Source organism: Ixodes scapularis, unplaced genomic scaffold (assembly GCF_016920785.2).
Source record: "Ixodes scapularis isolate PalLabHiFi unplaced genomic scaffold, ASM1692078v2 PGA_scaffold11__112_contigs__length_91849675, whole genome shotgun sequence".
In the NCBI taxonomy this organism is placed as follows: domain Eukaryota; kingdom Metazoa; phylum Arthropoda; class Arachnida; order Ixodida; family Ixodidae; genus Ixodes; species Ixodes scapularis.
In genome coordinates this window covers 6918287-6941465 of record NW_024609837.1, presented here as the reverse complement: position 1 = coordinate 6941465, position 23179 = coordinate 6918287, and the positions used below count along the sequence as shown (strand labels likewise).

General features: G+C 48.8%; 1 protein-coding gene and 1 pseudogene across 4 annotated transcripts; one reads left to right on the top strand and one right to left on the bottom strand.

Moving 5' to 3' along the window:
- Positions 1 to 429: 429 nt before the first annotated feature.
- On the top strand, positions 430 to 21810 carry LOC8027306 (activated RNA polymerase II transcriptional coactivator p15). Of its 4 annotated transcripts, none has more exons than XM_002407668.5 (5): positions 430 to 546; positions 1015 to 1099; positions 3409 to 3501; positions 5221 to 5329; positions 21514 to 21810. In XM_002407668.5, the coding sequence occupies exons 2-5, from the start codon at positions 1037 to 1039 to the stop codon at positions 21591 to 21593; spliced, it is 345 nt and encodes a 114-aa protein (XP_002407712.1). In that variant the 5' UTR covers positions 430 to 546; positions 1015 to 1036; the 3' UTR covers positions 21594 to 21810. The 4 variants fall into 4 exon arrangements, with proteins under 4 accessions (XP_002407712.1, XP_040072486.1, XP_040072487.1 ...); XM_040216552.3 differs by having other exon boundaries at positions 469 to 542; positions 1012 to 1099; XM_040216553.3 differs by lacking the exon at positions 430 to 546 and adding an exon at positions 774 to 792.
- On the bottom strand, positions 12889 to 13945 carry LOC8027305 (annotated as a pseudogene).
- Positions 21811 to 23179: the final 1369 nt, after the last annotated feature.

The window sequence follows — 23179 nt, the reverse complement described above, 5'->3', positions numbered from 1 at the left end:
TCTTGTGCTAACTGTAATCTGAGTATGTCGGAGATTCACCGAAGCACGGGCTTTTTGATGCTTATTTTTTAAACGGTGTAGAGACGGCCGTTAATACAACGAACTTGGCAAGCAAGTAAGATCAAAAATATCACACGTTTTGATATCCGCGCCTTCCACTCCGAGCGTGCATTTCGAGCGCTTCGAGCGACAGCAGCTGAGCGGCGACGCGCGACGCTTTTGCGTCGGCGGACAACGTTTCGCGTCGCCTCGCCGTGATTGGTCGCGAGACCTTAGGAACCCAAATTTAAGAATTAAATTAGACTTATTTTTATGTTTTAGTTGTTTTTAACTTTCCACTGACAATACAAAACCTCTTACAAAGAAACAAAATTTGTTTTCCGTATTTGTTTTGTTTTATTACCAAATATAGCAGTTTTTGGCGAGTATGCTAGTATCTGCTGGCAACTTTCATCACCGGCGTTTTCTGTCTTCTCGGGTAGTTTGCAGGTGCAAGTAGGGTATCCGCTGTAGCATTGCCGCGATATATTGCTCGTCATCTTTCAGGTAAGTGTTCCTCTTCGATCGCGTTTTAGGAGATGCACACCAGCCTCGCGCTGGAACGCACAGAGAACAAGTGAGGCGAAGCGAATTGTTCGCTGAAATAGGCGAGTCATCGTGAGTGCCTGCACGACCGTGGCGCTGCTCCTCATATCAAGGGTTCCCACGGCACAGAAGAATTCGTTCCCATTACGTGTTATCGCAATGGCAGATTTATCAGTCATTTCTCGCTCGGTTTGCCGTCATTGCAAGGTGCGGACGTTTATTTCACTTCCCCGACAAGACAATTGAGCTTTTCGGAGATACGACCAACCCTCGTCAGCACTGCACACATGTTGTTCTTCCTTTGTGCACCGTCGGTGACGTTCGAGGCTAAAAAAAAAACGTGTTTTTGGCGTATCATGGGGCAGTGTTTTGTTTGTTTTCGATCACCCGGTGGAGCGAGGTCCTAAGCAGTCTCATTTTCGCGCGCAGGAAAGAAGCCGCTCAACAAACGATGTCATCCAAGAAGAGGTCAAAGGTTGAAACGGACAGCGATTCGGACTCGGGGCCTGACGACGTGAGTAGCTCCTTCTTCCACCTTGTTTTCACGTTTCTTCATTAGTTTCTCTTCGGTGGTGCCCGATGGGGAGGTAGCCAACAAGAGGCAGTGCTGTTTGACAAGGCCCCTGCTCTCGACTCTTTAGACCAGTATCCGAAATCTTAGCCCCCAGCGATAAAAAATGGGAAATAATAATCACAAACACAGGCCCTTGTGAAGAGGGGCTGGGCCTAAAAGAAGTTTTTGCTTGTTACGGCACTCTTGGCACCGGTGTTGTTCACGAAGCCTCACGAATATGCATTTCAGACGATCCTGCAGCACAATATGTGCGAAGGTTTCTAAAAAAAAGTTTCGCAAAAAGTGCGGGGACTAATCTACAGTCCGTGTCACAAGTTGCGTGCAGTACAGGCGAGGGGAGAAAGGGCAAGCACTAGGAAGGCTGGGGAAGAGGAGTGAAACCTCCTCTTCCCTCTAAAGTTCCTAGTCAACCCCTCCTAGATCACAAAGCCGCTGTGCTGATAGAGATGCAGTCATCAACGAAGACCAACACCGGTCGCAGATTGGACACAACGATTGCGTCAACGTTCGGCTCAAACTTGACTCGAAGCAGAGCGCTGACACAGCAGTCGTTTCCAATCCGTATCCAGCGTCAGGCTCCGCTGGTGACGGAAAAAAAATTGCAGCACTATGGCCTTGCCTTCTAGGCATTGTTGTCCTTGTCCTCCCCTCACCCCCCTTGCCCTCCTCTCCCGTCCCACCTTCCTAGTGCTCGCCATTTTTTTTAAATTTTTTTTTGCCTGGTGTTGCCTTCACTTCCACTGCTCACAACTAGTGCCATGGAGTGCTGACAATTATTTGTGCAGATGTCCATTTTCTTGTGGCCGCCGCCATTTTGGTGCTCAGTGCAGAGGGGGTGCAATTGGCGAACCTTGTTAATTCGGAAATACGACCTCCAAACGTGTAAGGGTGGTGTCAGGAAGCCTTAGGGATATTGTTTTTGCTCTGTTGCAGACCTTCTATGCATTTCTGGAGGAGGGAAAACCGTTTCCTCTGATTTCAGATAATGCTTTTAGGCAATACACCACAGTGATGTTAACAAACAAGATGGCCGAAGGGTCGACCATTACTCTGAAACTTACCGTAGGATACCGTGCATCCACCCGTACCACATTAAGTGCCCATACCCAAATTTGTGTAATCTGAGAAAATATGCACAGTACATTGATATGTAGAATTGATAACCGGACAAGCGCCCATCCTTCATATTTTCATGATTATCTCAAAATTTTGAGTGGGCGCTTGCCCGGCATTTTACGGTACCTAATTTTGAGACTCGCCCACAAGGCAAGGGGATAAAGAAGTAAGCTACAGCGATAAAACTGCCATTACGTTTGCTGCAACCAATTTTTCGAAGCCTGATCTGGCCACTTTGAACACCATCATAACACGAGTTTATGGTACCTGTGCCATACTAATAATGGCGGCCTTTTGGGATCTGGCTTCTCTCACAATGACCGCGGGCAAAAATTTATCACGGTCTCTAGACGGGCAAATTTTAGGTCACGTGACTGGCATAGCGAGGATGCCGCTGAAAGATTGATTACAGGTGAGGATCCTGTCGGAGAATCGGTATTCCCTCTTTTCCGGCTTCTCTGCCTCGGTTGCGTGCTGCAATTTTTGAGCACAGGTGCCAACCAATCACAACGTTGTGTGCTTTCACGTAAGGTGGTCTCTGAATGCTTGCAACAGTAGGGTGTACAATAAATGTGTCGGTGCACTGTGAAATTTGTCTTGGCATGTTTGCCATAGGCACACAAGTCACTTTTAGTCGGAATGCTGAAAACCGCTATTTTGTTTGCGGGATGGATGGACACACAAACAAACCTTTCCCAGACTGCTAATTGATGTCCTAGCTTTACAATCGAATTGCTTTTATTCACCGTGCCTCGTCACCGCCGAAACTTTAAAAAATGGAGAAACAACCGTAGTGAGTGACGTGTTTCCGCTTGCTGTCCATCTTTCAAAGCGACAATGCCCAACGCACTACCCCATTTTTATTAACCTTCTTTTTAAGACCGACGAGTAGTTCGCGCTTTCCATTTTTTTCCCGCTTTCTCCTCTCCCTTCTACACTCTCCACCGTTGCCTGCTTCCTCCTCCCCCATGGTGAAGAGGATCTTCTGCCTTGCAGAATCTCGGGTCTGGTCGTCGGCCTTTAAGTACCTCGAAAGCTAAACTGCTACTCGAGCCACTAGATGGCAGTGAACTTTGGAAATAGTCTATAGACTACCGCACCGCCAGAACTGAGCGCGACCCTCCCATGCACAGAGGAACGTGCCCCAGAAGAAGGGCAAGCCCGACGAGAAGAAGACCGCAAGCGCCAGCCGGGACACTAACGCCGACGGAGAGGAGAGATTCATGGTGAGTCGACGGCACCAACCCGTCACGTGGTCTCGACGCGCGGCGGCTGCATGCAGGTAGTACAATTAGTCTTTCAGATTGAAACAGACGCGACGAGAGGGGGGGAGCGAGAGAGGGGAGGGGGGAACGGACGCAGGATCCCCGCGTTCTGCAGCATGAACTTTCGCTCCGCACGCTTAGAGCCGCAGCGCACTTGCACGCCGGATCGTCCATCCCTCGTTTCGTCAGTTGGCTAGTGTGGCGAACATTTTTCTTTTGCAGACTAAACTAGCACTGCTTGACACGGAATGTCCTGGCAGAAACAGGTGCACCTATCACCTTCGACCCGGTCGTAATTTGCCGGCCGATCGGAGATCGTGCACATACGTGTATTCTGCGCTTCTTTTTCGTTGGCTAATCCGTACGATGGATCGGTTCGGTCGTTTGGTTCAAGCCCGGCGGCTCCGCAGTGACGGACGTGGATGTGGCAGATCCCTGTTCCACCTGCGTTCGTTGCCAGTCCGGGACAACTTTCGATGCAAGGGCAGACGAGGGCTAAGTTGCGCACCAGTTCGAGTAATTCAAGCGACCACTGAGGAATGCTGTACCCTGGGATCATAGAAAGGCCGTACCATTATTGACTGTTTAAACGCTGCCTCTAGAGCTTTTTTTTATGTAACTTGATATTTGATTCAAATTAAATTTACGTAGCTTATCTGCTCTTACAAACTGACTAAAAATGTGTACTTGGTTTTGATGTATCCTAATTAGTTTTGTTAATATTAAATATTTCATTTTCAAAGATTATGAGATGGACGAAGGCAAACTGAAATAGCACTAAAATAGAAAAATAAACGTATATCGGCAAACTAAAAGGTCCGTCTAATGAAATAAGGTATAAATGAAAGCTCTAGGACGATTTATAGGTTTTTAGAACGCTCAAAGTTTCCAGTTTCAAAATGATTCATTGAGGGAAAGCCTGATACCATATTTAAATATAGTTATGCCTTGTATTGCGTACGTCACACATGCACCCATCGGAGAAAAAAGAAAAATATATAAAGATTGGGTATGTACAAGTGTGGACGTGGCTTTCATAAAATAGCAAAGTGTATAAATAATCCACTCGGAAATAATTGCACAAAAAGAAACATCCACAGACTAATTTTACTTTGTTTCCAAGACAATATTTGAGATAAGAGAGGGACTTTTTTCCTGGAAATCCTTGCGGACAAGATGAGAAGTGCCTGCCAATTTTAAAAAAATACTCTTTCAAAATTATGTTCTTTCTTTTAGATTTTTTTTTTTTTTACCTCAAAGAGCGGTGTCTTCCCTTAATTCGAGGTTGTTCCTTATCGACATCATGCTCTTTGCGTTGTTCTTCGGTTCAGCATTCTTATCAGCTAGCGCCACAGTCTTAAATATAAACCGCATGTAAGTGATTTGGCGAGCAACGAGACAAGCGATGGCGACTCTTCGCTGTTGCTTGGTCATTTGCGCGACAAGCAAACCGCTTGAATGCGTCAAAGGCAATGAGCGACGTTTTCTAGAAGTCCGAAAACCGAGCGACGCGACAAGCAGCAGTGAAAAACCTGTATCGCTTGTCGTTGTCGCTCGCTAAATCGCTTACATGCGGTTCAGCCTTTACTGGCGATAATGAGCCACCCGGCCTGCGGTGTGTGCATTATTTTGGTGCTGGGGTATTTGAAGTCGGCAATGACCGATACTCGCTCTGTGCAGCTGGCCAAGAAGCGGTACCTCACCGTGCGGGAGTTCAAGGGCAGGGTCATGGTGGACATCCGGGAGTTCTACGAGGACAACAACGGCGACCTGAAACCCGGGAAGAAGGGTATGCATTGGTGCTTTTGGGTCGCATAACCGGGCTGGCTGTTTGTGGGAAGCCATTTTACCTTCAGCCGAGACTAGAGGGGGGCTGTGGTGTCGGTTTTGGAATTACAGTATTTCTGGGGTGTGTGAGTTTCTTCGAAACGAAAATCAGCATATGCGGAAACGTTTCTGAAATGGGTGAAATATGTTTGGTGATATCTGTAAACGACGACTCCGCGTTTGTATTTTCAGCGAATGGTTATGTTTTTTGTTTCGAGTGCACGATTCTAGCAACCTCTTTGAAATCAGTCATCGAGGCGTGTGGTGCGTCTTGGGAACTCCGTCGCAATCGTGGCATCAGGCACCTGAGCACATCCAAAGGCTGGCGTGTTTGTGAGCGCCGCCACGTGGTGGCTTTTGCGTGTCACAATCTCGCGTTTTGGAGTGGCGGAAGAATGCACAGCTGCACTACGACCGTCGTGACGTCTTCATACCGGCCCCATAGTCCACGGTGCGTTCTGCAGGGTCTATGAACTCGGTAGCAACGAGGATTTCGACTACCAAGGAAACTCTGAAGATGTCGACAAGGACGACTAGTCACTCTCGCACATGGTGACTGACAGTCGATTCAAGCTGGAACCGTACGAACCATCCGACTGATAGACCGTCCGCCCAACAAAATCTGACGGGGGTCGGGGTCGCCAAGAAATGCCTCACATCTCATAATGATAGGCCAACTTGGAGGTGTGTGCTATTAAACGTTTCATTAACAGCGTGTTCACTTTCCAGTTTGCTTTGCTTTTCGTGTGGTTCGCTGAGTTCCTCTGCTTTTCTTTTCTCGGAAAAAGTGGTCGGCACAACCCCTGGTAGCGACCAAATATTCTTGGTAGGAAGTCCCAGACTCGAGTGGTCAGTGGGTCACCTTTCATAGTCCTCGTCGCGAAAATGATAACCGAAGCGATCCGTTTTCACCGGCGCACACACGAGAGAGGACAAACGCTCGAGATGGATCCACATGCTTCGGAGTTTCTCATCGTTCGAAAACCCGTGGGTCGGCGTCTGGCAGTTCAGCACACTGTTGCTGTTGCACTATAGCGCAGCATCCTGCATGCAAACGCAATGAACAAACGCAGGAACAACTCGGTGGCTCCAAAGAATTGCACGCCGCGTGAGCCACCTACTCCAACGTGGCCAACTCGTCAACTTTACGTTGGCTCTTCGTGATTACGCCATATGATTCACGGCTGGGGTGGCGCCACTGCGGGAAGATCAACGTGTCACAATCCGCCAACAAAGCTTCGGTTTCCCAATTACCAAGTGCGAGTGGGTAATCGTTTTACTCGTTTTAAAATTACTTTTCTCGCATTTACAAACAAAATATTGATGTTTCTCAGGTGCACATGCAGCATGGTATGTATAGCTAAGCAATAAAATGGGCCCTAAAGTTTTTTTTCCTACCCCTTTAAAAAAAACACTGCCACCCCCCAAGAATGCTTTTTTTTTTTATTCTTTGCCAGATGATTTATTATGGTTTCAAGAGACTACCCCTTTAACATTTTGCTGCAGAGACACATATATTATTAATAAGGGCAGTAAAGCTCAACTGCTCTGCAACCAAAACACTGGCATGAAAGCTCGTGGCTGGAAATCACTAAACTACACCCGACCGCTATTTTTTTTTTTTTTTATCTTTTTGCTTTTGAAGCAGAAGATGACGATGACAAACTTGCAACAGCTGTCTGTCGTACGATTGTTTCGCACTTGTATCGTTTCTGCTCAATGTAAGCCACCATATTGATAACGACATATACATGTGCTTCCTCTGATCTGTCTAACTTCCTTTTTTTGACCAACATACTTGCGGCTTCTTGGAGGCCACGAAAAAGGGGGTTCACATTCTTCTCTGTTGTTAGTATTGGACGTGTGTCTTAGACAATCCACGACTTCGAATATATTTGGTACACATAGTTTGAACGCCACGTGACCATAGAGACGAGAGTGAGCGCGACTGAAACCAGCCAATGGACCTTTTGTAGAAACATTGGTTCGAGAGTAAATGGTCCCAGTACCCTCTCTCTCTTCCTTCTGGCCGAGCAGAGAGGGAAGATGGTTTCGTTGTGTCGACTTCGGGGCGGAAGATTACGCACGATGGGGACAAAGGCGAGTTTGGGAAAGCCGTATTTAGGTCACAGCGCCTCAATGGGTGAACAGGATGTAGCTGACGTTTTGGGTCTGGAACGGGTGGAAGAGGCCTTGCGCACGCGTTTTCTCGCCACTTAGACTCGAACCCAGTGGCGTGTTTAGGTGGCAGCACATATTTGCCAAGAGGTCCATTCTCGACCGGCTGTTTTCGGTCTGAAATCAAACGAATTTCGAGCCGCGAATTCTGTTCTGGGTTGTTGTGCCCTCGTAGGTTATGTTCAAATGAAAACCTCGGCGAGCATAAATACCCTGCCAGTGTCCCTTTAAAGGGTTACTAAAACAAAATTCTAGTGCCTATTTGGTTGTCTAAATGTGAACCATGTTCTGACCACACCACGGAGACACCAGTTTTTTGCTTGAAAAGACACCGAAACATTATTAGGGGCGAAGCTCCTTAGGGTCTAGCCTTGTCCGTCCGGCGTCCGTGCTCATGAGCTTACATGCTCATGAACAAAAAAAGTAAATAAAAACTGATGAAAAAAACATTTTTGCGCAGTCGACAGGATTTGAACTTGTGCGGGGAAACCCCAATGGATTTCTAGTCCATCGCCTTAACCACTTGGCCACGACTGCGGGACGAGTGGGGGCTCTGAGATGTGGTAGTAACTCAAGAGCTGGAAATGTCATAGATGAAACGTTGCATGTAGCCGCTCAACGTCTATACAGGAGAGGGCACTGCAGTCAAATGCGTATATAATCGCGTTAAACTTTGCATGCATTGGCTCAACATTTATAGACGAGAGGGCGCTGCGGTCAAATGCTCAAATGGGTATATAACCACGTTCCATACCACAGATCCTCTTTCTGACATGGATGAAAACGAACGAAAGGCTCGGCATGCTGCGGCTCAGCGTCTACGCTGGCAAGCACCACCAGAGCTTTTTAAAAGGAATAAATCGAATGTTGTTATGTCACTATTCAAAATCAGCGCCACTCCGCGGAAGTACGGCAGCAAACTGCACCTGCATGAGCCCTGTCAAACCGGATTTCCCTTCCTCCCGGCCTATTAAACAACTCCAGGGAGTGGGGACAGTCCACAAAAACGGCCAGGTTGTAACGCGCTGACGACGCCAAGTGGCGGGGCTCATAACCCTGCGGGTCCTCGAACAGCTTTGCCCGTGCTGGACCAATTGGCGTGACGTCTGTGACATCAATGCGAAGCGCAAGTTCGTCTGCTTCTTGCACAGGAGTTGTTATGACTTCAGAACGATGCCAAGCTCCGATCGGCTTTGATTGAAAGAATAGTGGGTAAACCTGAATGCTAGATTCCTTGAGGTCTACCTACTATTTTTTTATATCAGCCAATTAGAGGTTGCCGTTCTGACATCATCGCAACCCCTGTGCAAGAAGCAGACGAACTTGCGCACCGCATTGGTCCACCTCTCACGATGCATCGGGTAACACCGCATCCAGCATTGTCGTTACTTTGCGACCATGAACCAGTTGAAAGGGTGTAACCTAACCCCGGTGGTCTCTTGTGCGGCCGTGTTTTAGGCAGATGTGACGTACGGTAACACCTCGTCCCACGTCTTGTGCTCCACGTCGACGTACATGGAGATCATGTCGGCGATGGTCTTGTTTAGGCGTTCCGCCAGCCCATTAGTCTGAGGATGGTACACTGCGGTTCGCCAATGGTTGGTGTGGCTGAGACGGAGGATCTCCTGAATCAGCTGAGCCATGAACAATGATCCACGGTCTGTAATGAGGACTTCGGGGGTGCCGTGACAGAGGACAATGAACTCGATAAAAAACTTGGTGACTTTAACAGCCGTGCTTCCGGCCGGACTTGTACACCACGGTCATGTCGAACTCCTGCAGTCGTGTCGAACTCCACCGGGCCAGCCGTCCAAAGGGGTCCTTCAGATGCGCGAGCCAGCAGATTGAGTGGTGGTCAGTGACCATGCGAAAAGGACTCCCATACAAATATGGGCGGAACTTTGTTATTGCCCAGACGACAGCGAGGCACTCTTTTTCAGTCATTGTTGAGTAGTTCCTCTCCACGTTAGACAGCGTCCGACTTGCGTATGCGATGACTCCCTCTGCCCCATCCTACATTTGGACTAGCTCAGCACCCAGTCCGGTGTTACTGGCGTCGATGTAGATTTCTGTTTCAGCAAACTGGTCGAAATGGCCAAGAATCGGGGGTGTCGAGGGTCTTCGTTTGAGCTCGTCGAATGACCGCTGGTGTTCTTCTGTCCACTCAAACTTTACGGTGTCCTTCGTAAGGTGCGTCAGCGGTGCAGCCACCTTGGCGAAGTCTCGAACAAAGCGCTTGTAGTAGGCACAGAGTCCGAGAAATCTTCTCATCGCCTTCTTGTCAGACGGCGGAGTAAATGCAGCTACGGCGCGGGTCTTCTCGGGGGTCAGGGAGAAAACCTTTGTTGTTCACGACGTGGCCAAGGAACTTTAGTTTCCCGTAGGCGAACCGACACTTTATTGGCTTGAGTGATTGGCCGGCAGTCTGGATGGCTTGAAGCACGGCTCGAAGTCGTCTCAGGTGTTCATCGAAATCTCATGAGAATACCACGACATCGTCCAGGTAGACGAGACAGCTCTGCCATTTCAGACCAGCACCGTGTCCATGACATGCTGGAAGGTGGCTGGTGCTGTACAAAGTCCGAACGGCATCACTTTGAACTTGTACAGTCCGTCGAGAGTGACGAAGGCAGTTTTCTCATGGTCGTGTTCTTCGACTTCAATCTGCCAGTAGCCACTCTTTAGATTCATCGACGAAAAATATCGGAAGTGGCGCAATGGGTCTAGCGTATCGTCGATGTAGGGGAGCAGATACATGTCCTTCTTAGTCACAGCGTTGAGTCGACGATAGTCTACGCAGAACCTCAGGGTTCCGTCCTTCTTTACAAAGACGACTGGGGACGCCCATGGACTTCTTGAGGGTTGAACGATGTCGTCGTTGAGCATTTCCTGGACTTGATTTCGAATCACCTTCCTTTCCTTTAAGGAGACTCTGTATGGCGACTGGTGGACAGGGAGCGCGTCGTCGTCGGTAACAATACAATGTTTCGCCATTGGTGTTTGGCGAACTTTTGACGACGTAGCAGAACAGCCATTGTATTCAGCGAGGAGATCAACTAGTTGCTGGCACTTAGGAGCCGGGAGCTCGGGGTCGATGTCGAGCTGCGGCGGCGACGTGCTCTTCTGCTGGGACGACAAGGTTTCCTCAGCAATTGCGGTGACCGCAGCTTGTGCCTGAAGCTCCTCGACGTGGCCCACAGTGGTATCCTTCGTTAGGTGCTGCGGCTCCTCTCGAAAAATGGTCACGAGAACAGTTGTACGCCGTTCTTGGAGATCCGTATGCCTTGTGCGACACCAATTCCTTTTTCAAGGAGCAGTTGGACGCTGCCTTCCAGAAGAGCTTCACCGTGCATGGCTGCGTCGCTTATGACGGTTACAAAAACACTCAACCGCGGCGGCAGGTTCACATGGTTGGCCATAACTCGGATCGCGGTTGACGTTGTGTTGGTCTCCACCGGCGGCAGAACAGGCTTTCGCAGCGTCAACTGGTTTTCCCCGAGGTCGATGACAGCACCATACTCGCAAAGGAAGTCCTTTCGGAGGATAACGTCCCTCGAACAGTCTGGCAGAACGACGGACTTGACAGGGCACGTCTCACCGTGGATCTTGATGCAAGCTGTGCATCTTCCGACTGGTGTGATGAGGTGCCCACCGGCGGTTCGTATTTGAGGGCCTTCCCACGTAGTTGTCACTTTTCGCAGGAGGCGAGAGAGCCTCCCACTCAAGACTGAGTAGTCTGCGTCGGTGTCAACGAGTGCCGATGCGTCGTGTCCGTTGATAACAACGTTCAAGTTATTGGGCACCGTTGGCGGAGCATCGTTGCGAGGCGTGGCGTCGGAAGAGTGGGAGCGCTCCGGCGTTTGTGGAGGCTCTTTACGTCGTCCATCCATGGCAACTTCACCTCCGGGATTTGCCACGCTTAATTTTCCCGGCGGGACAAGGGCAACAGGCTATCACGAAAGGGTCGGTGCACCGGCAGAGCTGGACGTTGTGGTGACGGCGACCGGGACCTGCAGCGAGGTGCAGGCGGGGGAGACTGAGGTTGTCGAAGGTACTCTTCTATCTCTTGTGGTCGCTCATCATAGCGTGGGCATGGGTCGTTCGGGTGGAAGCCGCGCAGCCCTATTTGCCGGTAGGGGCAACGGCGGTAGATGTGGTCGGCTTCACCGCAGTGGTTACACAGCGGGCATTGATCGGCCGTTCGCCACACGTTGGTCTTCCTGGGCGCCGGTTGTTCTTGCCAGACGTACTGAGGTCGAGACGTCAGGGGTACGGCTGTACTGGTGCGTCCCGTCGTGGCGTAGGGGGTTGACAAGCAGCAGGTGGCGGTCGTGGGCCATGGTGGCGTAGCTCACTGTCGGTTGTTCCGGTGGTGCCAGGTCAACGGGAAACTCCAGCTGGAAGGCTCGCTGCACCTCCTGTCACACTACTTTGGTCATGGAGAGCGAGGCAGGGCGATCGGCACTGGACAGCACCTTCCTCATCTCCCGAACGACGTGGCGGATAATCTGATGGAGATCTGGGCTGTTGCAGCTGAGAGGCGAGAGGGCAGCGACGCCGGGGTGTCGCTGGTAGTGGGAAGCGTGCACTTGAAAAGCGCCCTCGATGTTCGTTGCCTCCATGACGAAGGCTTCAACACTGGTCGGAGGGTTACGGACGAGGCCTCCGAAGATGTCATCTCTAACACCTCGCACCAGGATCCGTAGCTTCTTTTTGTCGGTGGCTTGGGGGTCGGGACAAGCAACCAGGTGCAGGACATCCCCGACGAAGCTGGTGATTGTCTCGTTTGTGCCCTGGGTCCTCATTCAAAGAAGGTCCTTGGCCCTCCCCGTCGATATTGGTTGGTGAACGTCCCTCTCAGCGCATCCTTGCAGGTGGTGCCTAGCGGTTCCCTAGTTACCGTTTGTTTTGTCGTAGTTGTTGTCGGTGGTATTAAAAAAAGTATATATATATATCTTTTTATGCAGATCGACATCGACGACGACACTTCCGAGGCGTCCGAGACGGAGAGGGTGATTGGTTCGAGAGAGAGGGCGTTGGAGCGGGCCGTGGCACTCAAAGATGCAGTTTTGACTGCGATCGTCAACCTGATTCAAGAATTTGAAAACGAAATCGTAATTGAGCAGGAAAACCGGCTGAATTACATTCTAGCCCAACAAGCCGAGGACTGGTTTATAGCATGTGAGGTGATGAATGGAAATGTCAATCACCTAAATTTGGAACAAGAAGACGGCGAGACCGAAGATGAATTTCTGGAACGATCAGAAAACGAAATGAGCACTGAATTGAACAGAGTACTCGGTTTTATTCAGCATTATAAAAGCTCTAGAACCAAATAAAAATTTACGGTTCAAAAGGAACGAGGTGAGGTGATGTCTTGGGAAGGTACATGTAGTGGCCCAGGTGCGTCTGCCGGTTGTACGGCACATACATGCCAAAGTTGGTCTTTTCAAAGTGTTGCTCCTGTGCCGGGTAGCAAGTGTGCATGGGATTAATCGTGTCGATATCCGTGTGCAGCACAATTTCAGTGTCGACCTGGAAAAAGGCGGCAACTTCTTGAAACTTGTCCCCCGATTCGGGTTGGTCCAGATTTTTTTTTAGGTACGGCCATGATGCCGAAACCCACGCTAGGTTGAGCAGCGTGCAAGTTGGGGTGAGGTCCGAGTCCCTGGCGGCCCCATTCACGTTCGATTGGGTTGGTGTATTGTGTAACTTCCGTGTTTGGGGAGAGCTTGGTTGGCGAGGAAACACCTGCAGGGCTATCCTTGTCGTTGTCCAGGCTAGAGGCCATCTTGGTCAGGCTGTCGGCTGGTGCTGCAACGTAGGTCCTGCTGTTGCCGCAATACGGTGGGCAAGTCTTGATCTAAGCGTTTTGAAACTCGTACTCGTAGTTGATGATGGGTGTTCCAATGTGGCTCTTGAAGGGATACACGTTGACAAACTTGTTGGTGCGAGGACCAAAGTTGGCGCAGTGAATAAAGTCGTAGCACTTGTTGTGGCAAGGAACACCCATACACGTTGGTATCTTGTCCGACTTTGTCATGATCAGGTTTTCGTCCATGCTCATGCCCCAATACTTTTCAATAAGGTTTCTGTGGTCCGCGTCTTTAAACTCCGTGGGGTTGGATGTATACATGGCATTGTCTGCGCCTCCAGGACCGGGAATGCACATGCCAGTGTCCAGAGATAGGTTAAGGCCCACTGCGCTCACGCCGTATACCATCATGTCCGAATTGACGGGTTGTACAACGCTGCTCCCAGTCTTCCATGGGGTGCGAATGCCGTGCGGTGTAATTTTGACACTGCACTTGATGGCCTTGGTGTTGTCGGATAGCATATTTGAAATGCGCCGGAGTCATGTAGAGGTACAAGTATTCGACGGGTAGTCTGCTTATTGAGGTCTGGTAACCCTTGTACTTGTAGCTGTGTGCATAGGTAATCTCGGTTAGCACTGTGACATAGCCCCAGGTGGTAAGTAGTTTACTGTCACGACGCAGCCGAATCATTCCTTTGTCTCGGGGGATGCGCAAAATCTGCTGTACGACGACTTAGTCATTTGCAGCGTTACTTCCAATGCCGGCTCCTCCTTCGTTTCGCAAGGCTTGCGACTGCTCCTCTTCCTGGTTACCGGTAGTGCTATCAGCCCTGGCTTGCTCTCCGGAGTAGAGGGCCTCGTTGATTCGCTTTTGGGTAGCTAACGAGCAGACAAACCCGGCAAAAGTGGAGACGATTCCTTTATTTCTTAATTAAAGCTTCCGCTAGTCTTCATTTGCCGTTGGCGACTTTCCGTAAACCGTCGTGACAATCGACACCAAACTTATTCAAAACTAGAATTCCTGAATTGTTCATTATTTGGGTCATTCAAGGTGACCGCCACAGAATTTTAAGCCGATTTCGAGGATGTTTGTATCCAAATGATTGAGGGCAGGTGTTTTTTTGGGAGCATACGTCGTGCCGATGATCGCAGAACCGGATGACAAGTTTCGCCTGCCGGAATGGCTTGCCGGAACGTCGTGTCCTACTTCGTGGCGAGCGGTCTTACTTTGGTCAGTCCTTAAACATCGGTGTATCCATCCTGATGCAGGGGCATAGACCTTGGTGTCTTGAGGCATCACCTCGAGCGCCAGGTTTTCGCGAGTAGAACCAGCCACAGCCAATTCCCTTTCGCAACACGACCGCCAGCAAGCAAGCCACTACCGCTACGAGCAATTGAGGGATTTGGGAACTGTGGGACCATCAGCGACCGCCAAGGCCTTCTCTGAAGGTCGAGCGGTGGAGTGAGCCACGGGAGGAAGGGTAAAAGGGTGGGAAGAGGCAACAGAGGGTACAAGTGGGCGAGGAGGATAAGTTTGTCTCCTAGAGATGTTCCTTGGTGGGACTGCTTGCTGTGCTTCAAGCCCAGGGACGAACAAGAACCTGTTTGTCGTCGATCGTTTGTCGGGTGTGCTGGTCGTTAAAGTAGGACAGCATCAGAGACACAAAACATTGCGGTGTCACCGGACAAGAATCGGTGTCTGTCGCTCTAGTTGGACGAGGCTATAAGTGCGCGATTAAAATGTGCAGTACAGAATAGTCTCGCTGGAGTTTTGCCTTGTTATTGACATTCACTGCTAGAAGGCTCTCTTCATCGTCGTCACCAGTAGGAGCCGACTCGATGGGGACTTTGGACAGGCAGTCGGTGTCGCTGTGCTTGCTGCCCGACCTGTAGACTGCACCTTTGAAACGGGTTCTCACACAAGTACGGGTGGAATTTCGTTGTCGGCCAGGTAACAGGAAGGCATTCCTTCTCGGTCGTTGAGTGATTTCGCTCGGCATGCGGCTAGCGTAAGCGATCACTCACTCGGTTCCTTCTTGCCATTGGACCGGTACTGCGCCAGATCCTACAATACTGGCATCCGTGTGGACTTCCGCCGACTGATCGGAGTGGCAGAGGCTCGGGGGCGACTGTAGTCTTCGCTTCAGCTCGTCTGCCCGTTGTTGTTCCTCCCCCGGTTTGTTCATGGCGTCCTTCATGAGGTGGGTTGGTGGTGAAGGAATTCTCGCGAAATTCCGAAGTAAGCGTCTGTAGTAGGCACAGGGTCGGAGAAATCTACTTACTGCCTTTTTGTTCAATGGTGATGAAACGCTGCTACGGCGAGAGTCAACTCGGGGTGAGGACAAACACCTTCCTTGCTCACGACATGACCTAGGAACTTCACTTTGCACTGGGCGAACCGACACTTCGCGTTGGCTCGAGGTTGAGTCTGGTGGCCCGGATTGCCTGAAGAACGGCCCGAAAACGTCGCAAGTGCTAGTCGAAGTTGGCCGAGAAGACCACGACGTCATCGAGGAAAACAAGACAGCTCTGCCGTTTGAGGCCTGCCAGCACGGCATCCATGACATGCTGGAATGTTGCCGGTGCTGTACAAAGTTCAAAGGGCATTACCTCGAACTTGCAGAGACCATTGGGCGTGACAAAGGCGGTTTTCTCTCAGTCCCGTTCATCGATTTCGATCTGCCTGTAGCCACTTTTCGGCTCCGTCGACGAAAAGTATCAAGAGTGGTGCAGCCCGTTCAGTGTTTCGTCGATGCGGGGGAGCGGGTAGATGTCCCTCTACGACGCTGCATTGAGCTGCCAGTAGTCCACTCAGAACCTAGGCGTATCGTCCATCTTTTTAAACATTAGGACTGGAGAGGCCCACAGCCTACTTGAAGGCTGGATGATGTCGTCGTTGAGCATCTTCCGAACTTGCTCCCGTAGGCCTCTCTTTCCTCTAGGAGACCCGGCGCAGCGGTTGACACACTGGGAGCGCGCTGTTGTTGGTAACGATGCGACGCTTCCCAACCGTAGTTTGAAGCACCTTCGACGATGTCGCGAAACAGTCGCTGAATTCAGCGAAGAGGTCTACCAGCCGTCGTCGTTCCGGGATGGGGAGCACCGGGCTAATGTCGAGTCGTGGCAGCAGCGTAGTGTCCTGGTGAGATGGCAAGGTTTCTTGAGAAGTCGCTGTGACCGCAGCGGTGTTGTGGAGCTCCTTGACGTGACATACCGTGGCACCTTTTGCATACCTGCCAACTCTTCCGAATTTTTCGTAAAATGTACGAATTGGAACTAATTTTACGATTTTACGAATCTTGCTTAAAATTTTACGAAATATACATATATATATATATATATTTTTTTTTTTTGTAACTCCGTTGTTGGCGGTATCTTGCACCGCCACTAGAGAGCGATAGGTACCGTCCACAGCAGCGTCGTGGTTTTTACTATCCGTCTATCCGGTGGCCACGGATCGAAAAGCAATCCAAAGCTCAAAGCCTTTGTTCGTGTGTTCGGTGGTGCACACGTGCACGTTGGTTCGGCGTGTTCAGACGTTGTTGGGCCTCGTTGTTTCGGCCAGTTTGAGGCGAGAAGTACGGCGTCTGTGTTTGTTGCACGTGTAACTGTAGCATTCTCCTGGTCACTGTGGCTTCGCGACGCACTGCCGAACTCGAAACCTCAAAAGAGGTACTTTCAGGTGTTCCTAAAGCCCTACACGTCGAAATTTTCGTGCTTCGTGCCACCCAAAAAGCGAGAGAAGTTTGGATTGTGTAGCACGTGCACGTGTGATGTAAGCGTTTCGCACGCTGGCCAGGCTGACATTAAGCTGCACATCGCTTCGCGTAACCCCCCCCCCTGCAGCCGCGACTTTTACGAATTTGAAAGTCCACAGGTTGGCAGGTATGCTTTTGTGAGATGCTGCGTCTCCTGTTGAAATTTCGTCACGAGGATTGCAGTGCGTCCATCCTGTAGCTCTGTTAGGCCCCTTGCAACGCCTGTTCCTCTTAGAAGCAGGTGAACATTGCCTTCGAAAAGAACTTTGCCGCAGGTAGTTGCGTCGCTCACGACGCACTGGGGCGGGACTGCGTCAGCAAGGCCAAGGCAGCCTCCTTATCTCCTACACTGGTTAAGAGTAAAGGCAAATCTTATAGAAGTATGGGAAAGCGTTTCCTCTCAGCCATCCACGCGGCAATATTGCGCTCAGATGCTCGTAAGATGGCCGACCTCCATTGAGCTCTATACTCCGTTTCATACTTAATATGCAACGCTGTCAAAGCTACTGGCACGAGCTCTTGGCTTCATCTATGGTTTCATTTGCGCGAGAACGCGTGCAAATGATCAACGAAAACAAACCCCATGCTCACGCCAGCAGCTTTGACGGCACTGTATATTGGGTGTGAAATGGAGTATAGCATCAATCTATTACCCTGCGGTCGGCTTTTAGGTTTCGAGCCATATGCCTACATCATACTTTGCTTGCGCTACCGTGTCGCGCTACAGAGGAGAATTTGAGGAAATTGTTTGCAGCTTTCATCGGTCAAGCCTTTAGGGAATTCCCTTGCTGTTACCCGTCTTGGAGAATGACACACCGCACTGGTTCAACAACACGCGGTCATTTACTTCGTTATCACCCACGCCGTGTTCCCAAGAGCCCTCGCGGGTGCGCTGCGACGGCCTTTTATCGGCGGCGGAGCGCTGCTCAGGTGGCCAGTTGCCCTTGGCCCCCTCGCGGTGAAAATGACTATTGACGATTTGGCGGATGAGCAGCCTGGGTCGACGCTTTGGATCCCCAGGTTGCCCGCAAGCCGCATCCCAGTATGATCGTCAAATGACCGCAGTTCTAATCGGCGCATCCAGCTGAAGAGACCTCGTCTCGAGACAGACGACCGTATTTAATTAACTGCGTGCACCTATTTTCGACAAATTCATTTAGACGAGGCGGTACGGGCTCGGTTTTTATTGCGTTGTCTATGAACACTTTGTTTCAATAATTTTGTCGACTGTTGTTTTCCATATAGGCTTAAGACAATAAACATCCAAATCCTCGAAATTTTCGTAAACTTACAAATGAAAGTTCCGAAAAAAATTAAATTTGAGGTAAAAATTGACTAAAAAAGCACCGTCCGAATTTGTCCAAAGGTAAACTCCGAATTCACGGAACGCTGTTTATAAGCAACATTGCAAATGTGGACCATCTTTTCAGCCAATGGAAGCTAAGAAGGTGCACTTATATTAGAAGCAAGTTGTCAACTTCGCTCCAAACTTAAAGTAGTGTCTCATGACTTAAAGGCCGACGACCAGACCCGAGATTCTGCAAGTCAGAACATCCTCCTCACCATAGGGGAAGAGGAAACAGCCAATGGTAGACAGGGTAGAAGGGGGGAGAGGAGGAAGCGGGGGGAAAGTGGAGAGCGCGAACTGGTCGTCGGCCTTTAAAGGGACACTGACAGGGTATTTATGCTCGCTGTGGTTTTTAGTTGTATGTGACATATGGGAGCCTAACTACCCAGAACAGAATTTGCGGCTTGAAATTCGGTTTCTTTCCGCCCGAAAAGCGCTGATCAAGAACTGGCCGGTTTGAGTTGCGCTCATTCTGTTTTCCGTGGTCACGGGCCATTTTCTAAGGCAGTGGTTCTCAACCATCGATGTTTCGCGGACCCTTTGTGGATCAGCGGAGATGATGGAGGACCCCATTCGTGGTGAGGGGAGGGGAAAGGTATAGGTTAATTAGGATAATGATTTAATAAATGGATATACCTAAGGGCTAGTGTGAAGTAGTCCTCTGTTAGTGACGTATACACACGAGAAAACTCGCCCTCAATCTGAAACATTTCTTCACGACCTGAAAAAAAGACAATTTTCATTGCCAGGTTGACTAACTTTGCGGACCCCTAAAATATCTTTGCGGACCCCCATTTGAGAACCATTGTTCTAAGGTTTCAAAGCCATTTTTCCAAATTCCAAACAAAGCCATTCAAACCAAATTTAATCAGAGTCGTGCGTCATTGAAGGCATACAGTCAATATTAAAAATAAAAAAAAATATGAAGCCCATTCTTTGTGGCTTCCAAAAGGCTGCAAATACGTTGATTGAAAAAAAAAAGGTAGTACAGACAACCGGAAGCATTCTGTGCGTTTACTGCATAATTCTCAACATGGCGTCGTTTTGCGTATCGTAAGATGGAGACCAGCGAATGGCAGCGGATGACGAACGTTGGACCTCTACTTCAGAACTGCCGTTCACGGTACCGACGAATTCTGTCTTCCTTGGAAAGAGAAATTTTGGACCGATCAAAAGAACTGATATTCGTCCCATACGACACGCTGGACCAGCAAGCCGATTGCACGAAGACGTCGTTGAACCGTCGTCCCTTCTCGTGGCCGAAGACATCGCTCGCTGAAACGTCAAGCACGAAGTGCGTACTTCAAGTTGAATACGCACGCGTACGGTTTCTTTACGAGGTGCAAATGTGGCCTATGCGTGGTGCTGCCCGACTTCAAGCCAGGAGCGCATGTATTGAAGGAAAATCGGCAGCAAACTTCCGACATACAGTCGACCTGCTGCATTACTATGCATGAAGGAGTTCTTTGAGTAGCTCAGTGGAAAGACGTCCACTTCACACGCAGCGGGCACGGGTTCATCCCTGGTGTGGGTGTACCATTCTTTTTCTTTTTTTTTTTTGTCAAGCATTTTGCTATGTTTATATTTCTTTTTTTACAATTATCACTGAAAAAAACAGTTGTTGTGGACGATACGTCGCTGAACTAAATGGTATGGGATTCCATTTTTGACACCTGCAAACTCAATGTAGTCCTTTTCCACAAAATGCAAGGAGCATATGAATCGGGTAGCGTCCGCTTTCCGAGCTTCGCGTAACTGTTCTACAGGAATTTCAGCCAGCCATTGATCCCGACCCGTTGATCTTTCGGAAACTTGTGCACGCTGCCGCACAATGCCCCTTTCAGATGCAGGACATACGCAACATCTTGGGAGTATTCTTTTCGGAGCCGATCACGGGAATTCACCACGGGCACTCACTACTAATTGCCAACATGTAAATGTACAAAACAACTCATCTTGAAGTACCGAACAGCGAGCGGAACAAACATAACTGCAAAATATCGCACGGCGAACGGATCCCGCAACGCATTTCGTCTGCTACGTGCGGAGAAAAAAAAAACAAGAATGCATGGTTTGGTGTAGCCACACGTCTTCCACCACTCACTCTATCCTCTCCCCTTCTCCGTGCGGTGCGAGAGTTTGTTTCGAGCAGTTGCATTTTTTGGCTTTATTTAAAAAATATGTGACTGTAGCAAAATATTAATTGGGTAGTATTCCGACACCATAATAAATTGCCACCAACATCTAAAGAGTATTCCCAGAAAGTTTCATTAGTTTACGCTGCATAGTTAATTTTTTATAAATTATTTTTGGTCCACTGATGCTAAAGAAAGGGTAGGGACTGTATCACTTAGAATGCGTTTTTCTCCGTTCCACCTTTCGGCATAAATTTCACTTTAGGAAAACTATTGTTCTCCTATTGCACAATAGAAAATTATTTTTAGGTGGTTTTCTGGGATAGCCTTTCGGAAGGAACATGCTTGGCTGGTTAGTTTTTCTATTTTAACATTCTTTTATGCTAAAAAAACTACATTTAGAAAAGAGAGCAGACATGAAAAAAAAAAAGTAATCTTACGAAGTTATACTTACGAAAAACAATGCAATATAGCAAAATAACTAGCCGGATATGTGCTATGGGTACTCCTATGACTATATCACACATAAAAATCAATTTCTTGTTTATTTTAAAACGACAGTTTTCCTAAGCAAACACACTGACTTCTATATTGTAACATTCATAACAAGTTTTAGAATTGACATAGAACAATGAAATTTGGCAGGGATGGGCTTGCCACTCAAACTTCCACTGTAAATTTGATTAAAATCAAGCAAGCGGTACAGAAGTTGACTTTTCTGGGTAGTGTCCAACGTGCTAAAAATGTTCATTTTTCGTTAAAAGTTTATTTGGTGACATGTGTCCTACCTTATCGCTTCTAAGAAAACCTTTTTTTGGCGCTTCGTGTTCATTGTGAGTCGATTCATCTGTATGACGGCTTCGAGAAAGTTGTATGCTTATCTTGCGTCACGTCTCTTGATTCTCGTTGCAGGCATCTGCTTACAGCTGGACCAGTGGAACGCGTTGAAAGGTCACATCGATGACATCGACGCCGCCATTCGAAAGCACTGAGCATCGCTGCTGCCAGGAACCAATATCATAAGTTGTCTGTTGTTAAAATGTTTCGTTGAGTTGTTATAATTTTTTTTTTTTTTCGAAAATCTTTTGGTTTGGGTGATTGACCATTTGCATATCGCGCTCCGAACGACCCCCAACAACTTGGAAGCGCTCATTGGCTCTTTTTGTACGACTATGTTCCATAAAAATAAAGTTGCGCTTGGATGCAGTATGTTTAATTCAGTGACTGCTACACCAAAGTACTTCCCCCGCTAGACTTCGCTGCGTTTTTCCAAAGCGTATGGAATTTGTGCGAACATTGCACCAAAAGTTCATCTCATGTTCTCAGTACTGAAGCTTGGGCCCCATTGTGTTGCCCGATCATTACAGTTGAATTACATTACATTACAAATTGAAAGAGCTTTTGATTATTACTTTCAATAACATACTGTTTGATTCAACCTTCGTTCAAACGCCGAGAGTACTTGAAACTCCGTGATATATCTTATTGTTTGTAAACTGTTTGGACGGGTCAGTTCCTTTGTAGAGTGCACTTCCCGCCACACGCTAGTGCGCTGCGGAGAAGCGACAAACATGGAGCAGGCTTTGTAGACTTCGCTGTAGCGCAGCCTTGTGCCGTGGGGAGGGGAAGTTCTCTTCCAGACTGGGATGGTGCACGTCCATTAGTCGGATAATTGGTTGACCGATTGAGTGAAAATGTTTTATTTGGAAGAAAAAATAAAACGGGAACTTTGTGGACTTCGATGTGACAGCCCTTCTTTGCAGAGAAATGTTCAAAGTAATAAGAATTAGACTGAAGCTCCACCTCCAGCAAGCACTTGGTGGATTCCATCGCGCTTTGGCTGGGCATGCCCACAAGATTGAATTGTTACCGAAGGTTGCAAGGTATAGCAAGAGGATTTTTAAGTAACCTCGACCAGGTGTAGCCGGGCTGCACTTAGGTTTAATTTTTATAGGAGACCTTGTTCATTCATTAACTATTGCACTAACTGCCTTCTTGCAGCCATCTAGTGTGCTGTGGAACCAAGCACTTGCAGTATCTTCCTTCTGCAGATTCTCGGGTGCCACGCATTTAGTAATAGAAAGCTTTAGCTTAACATACGCAATACTAGCGCACGCTATTGCTATATTTAGCACCTGCGTTAGGGCACACTACGCGAGAGAGTTTTAGAATAGCGCGACTCTGCCGCGACGGAAAAGCCCAAGCATCCCGCACTTTCAACGCCACAAAGATACAGTAACACTTTTTATTTCACACACGAAATGCTGCAACTTGAGAAAAAAACAAGTTTTTGGTCCAGAGTAACATTTTAGATCTTTTGAAACAGGAGAAAGCGACGCGAGCGGTTGACCAGTCGTGTCCGCTTGCTTCGCCTCGGCAAGAGGTCTCGTGTACTCGCCTTTGCACGTCATGCCTTCGCCGAGAAATGTTTGTGCGTCGCAAGCACCAGGATGCCAGTGATCGTTGGCATATCGAGTGCGATGTCGTCTCGTATTGAAAATCGCAGTCGCGAGGATGCCATGACGTCGCACTCACAACTCTGCCAAAGCGGCTGCAGATACGATTCTGGGAGCCGCAA